Here is a 2,099-nt window from a genome sequence, read left to right as displayed (position 1 = left end):
TAATATCATGATGTATTTTATCCTTGCAAGTAAATTGTCGCAAAATTTTAATTTCTTAGGCTGATCATTTCACATCATGTTCATGATTAATTCTTGTTAGGTCTAGTACTTGGCTTTATGAATAGTGAAGTAACACACACGGAAAAGTATAGGTAACTAATAACATTTTTGAACAATGTGTGAATAATGTGAATTAATAGGATTAAAAGAGTAAATTTAATGAGTAGCATTAAATTAGGATATAGTATATTTGTATTTGATTGGTGATTGTTCATGTTGTTCAAGATAATTATTGTTTACCTAGCACTTCCCAATACACATTATTTATGTGCAATAATACAAGGAAAAGTATAAGTAGACAATAGTTTCTGTGAACAATGTTAATAATTCAATAAAGTAAAAACACGTTACACTCCTAAATTACTCACCTAAATCTATCTTAATATTAGAATAACCATTTGCATACCTACTAAATTGAACATCCATTATTCATGTTGTTCAAAAAAATCATTTGTTACTTGGTATTACCGATAATGCAATTACTACTCCCATGCCATGACATGTTATTCTTGTGTGTAGTCTGGTTGTTGCAAGCCTCCAACAGAATGTGGCTATATCTACCAAAATGAAACGGTTTGGAACATCGGGTCGGGCGCAATGGCGGCCAACCCGGACTGCTCAAGGTGGAGCAATGACCAAGAGATGCTCTGTTATGGCTGCGACTCTTGCAAGGCCGGGGTGTTGGCAAGTCTCAAGAAGAGTTGGAGGAAGGTCTCCGTCATCAATATCATCGTCATGATCATCCTTGTAATTGTCTACATCATTGCATACACTGCATTTAGGAACAATCGGAAGATGGACAACGACGAACCCTACGGAGAAGCCAGAATGACAAAGGCACAACCTAGTAGAATCAATATTTAGGACCACTATTTTGCATGGCAAAGGGTTTTACATGCATATTTTAGCATTTTCTAGCCTTAAGAAGATGATGTTACTTAGTTTTCGTTATTATTTGTATATTAGATAGGTGTGACATGAATTTGGTTTTCATTTTGGAAAGTTGATGTATATTGTGTTTACTTTTGAAGAAGAAATCTGATCACTTTGTAATAGGTTGAAATCAAGCATTTACTTGATTTATGTATGATTTACCTCAACCCCAATCTTAATATTGATATTGGTAGTCCTTTTTATATAGATATAACATATTTAAATAGTTTCAATATCAATCCTTCTACTAAAATTAAGATCTTAGCGTTTGACATATTTATGAAACTACTTACAAGTTCTAAAGGGAAAAGGTAGAAACTCAAGTAACTCCATGTGAATTGATAGTTAATAGTAGTTAAATGATAATTTTGTCAAATCTATCAAATCATTTAACTATTCTCAGTTATCAATTTAATATTAAATTAACTCGAACTTCCACGAAATGGAAAATGTTTTAGCAGTAAGAATGTAGGGTAAAAAACACAAATAAACCATGGGAGAAAAGTTGTTACATGAATAAGCCAAATGGAAGATTGATTCACGAATGAGACAAAGCACACTTATATGTAATTCGAACCTATTTGGTTCGAACTACATTTTCACAGAAATCGAACCTATTTGGTTCGAACTTCAACATCATAATTCGAACCCAATTGGTTCGAATTACACACGAATTGTTTGCATCACATAATTCGAACCTAATTGGTTCGAATTACTTAAAGTTGTAAATCGAACCAAGTTGGTTCGAATTACTAAGGAACAGACTTGAATATGTTACGTGCATGGGATCGTAATTGATAAATATGTTTCGTTTAAGGAGTTTTAAACGAAATGTCCGTTGAACACACATGGATATAAATTAGTCTACGAATTAAATTAATTAAGACATGATGCAGAATTTAAGTAACATAAAAACGCAAAATACAGATATTTTTATAGTAACACAGACATACATTTAAAGGTGGATACTAAGTAACACTGATAACAAAATACATAGACGAAGATAGGTAACACACAACTCGGCACAGAAATCATCTAAACAGGTGCGACCCCGTGAAGCAATGACGTGGAACCCGTGTTCTCTGACACTCCGGATAAGCGGCTCC

General features: G+C 33.3%; 1 protein-coding gene across 1 annotated transcript in view; it reads left to right on the top strand.

Moving 5' to 3' along the window:
• LOC107476922 (tetraspanin-3) overlaps positions 1-1,189 on the top strand; it is a gene marked incomplete at its 5' end in the record, with an annotated part of 5,180 nt that extends 3,991 nt beyond the window's left edge. The window contains 1 exon segment of the mRNA XM_016096872.3: positions 580-1,189. Coding sequence (XP_015952358.1) covers positions 580-924 — 345 coding nt within the window.
• Between the last annotated feature and the right edge of the window lie 910 nt (positions 1,190-2,099).

The sequence above is a fragment of the Arachis duranensis genome, chromosome 3 (genome assembly GCF_000817695.3).
Source record: "Arachis duranensis cultivar V14167 chromosome 3, aradu.V14167.gnm2.J7QH, whole genome shotgun sequence".
Lineage (NCBI taxonomy): Eukaryota > Viridiplantae > Streptophyta > Magnoliopsida > Fabales > Fabaceae > Arachis > Arachis duranensis.
Note: the sequence above shows the minus strand (reverse complement) of the source record. Positions and strands in the feature narration are given on the sequence as shown.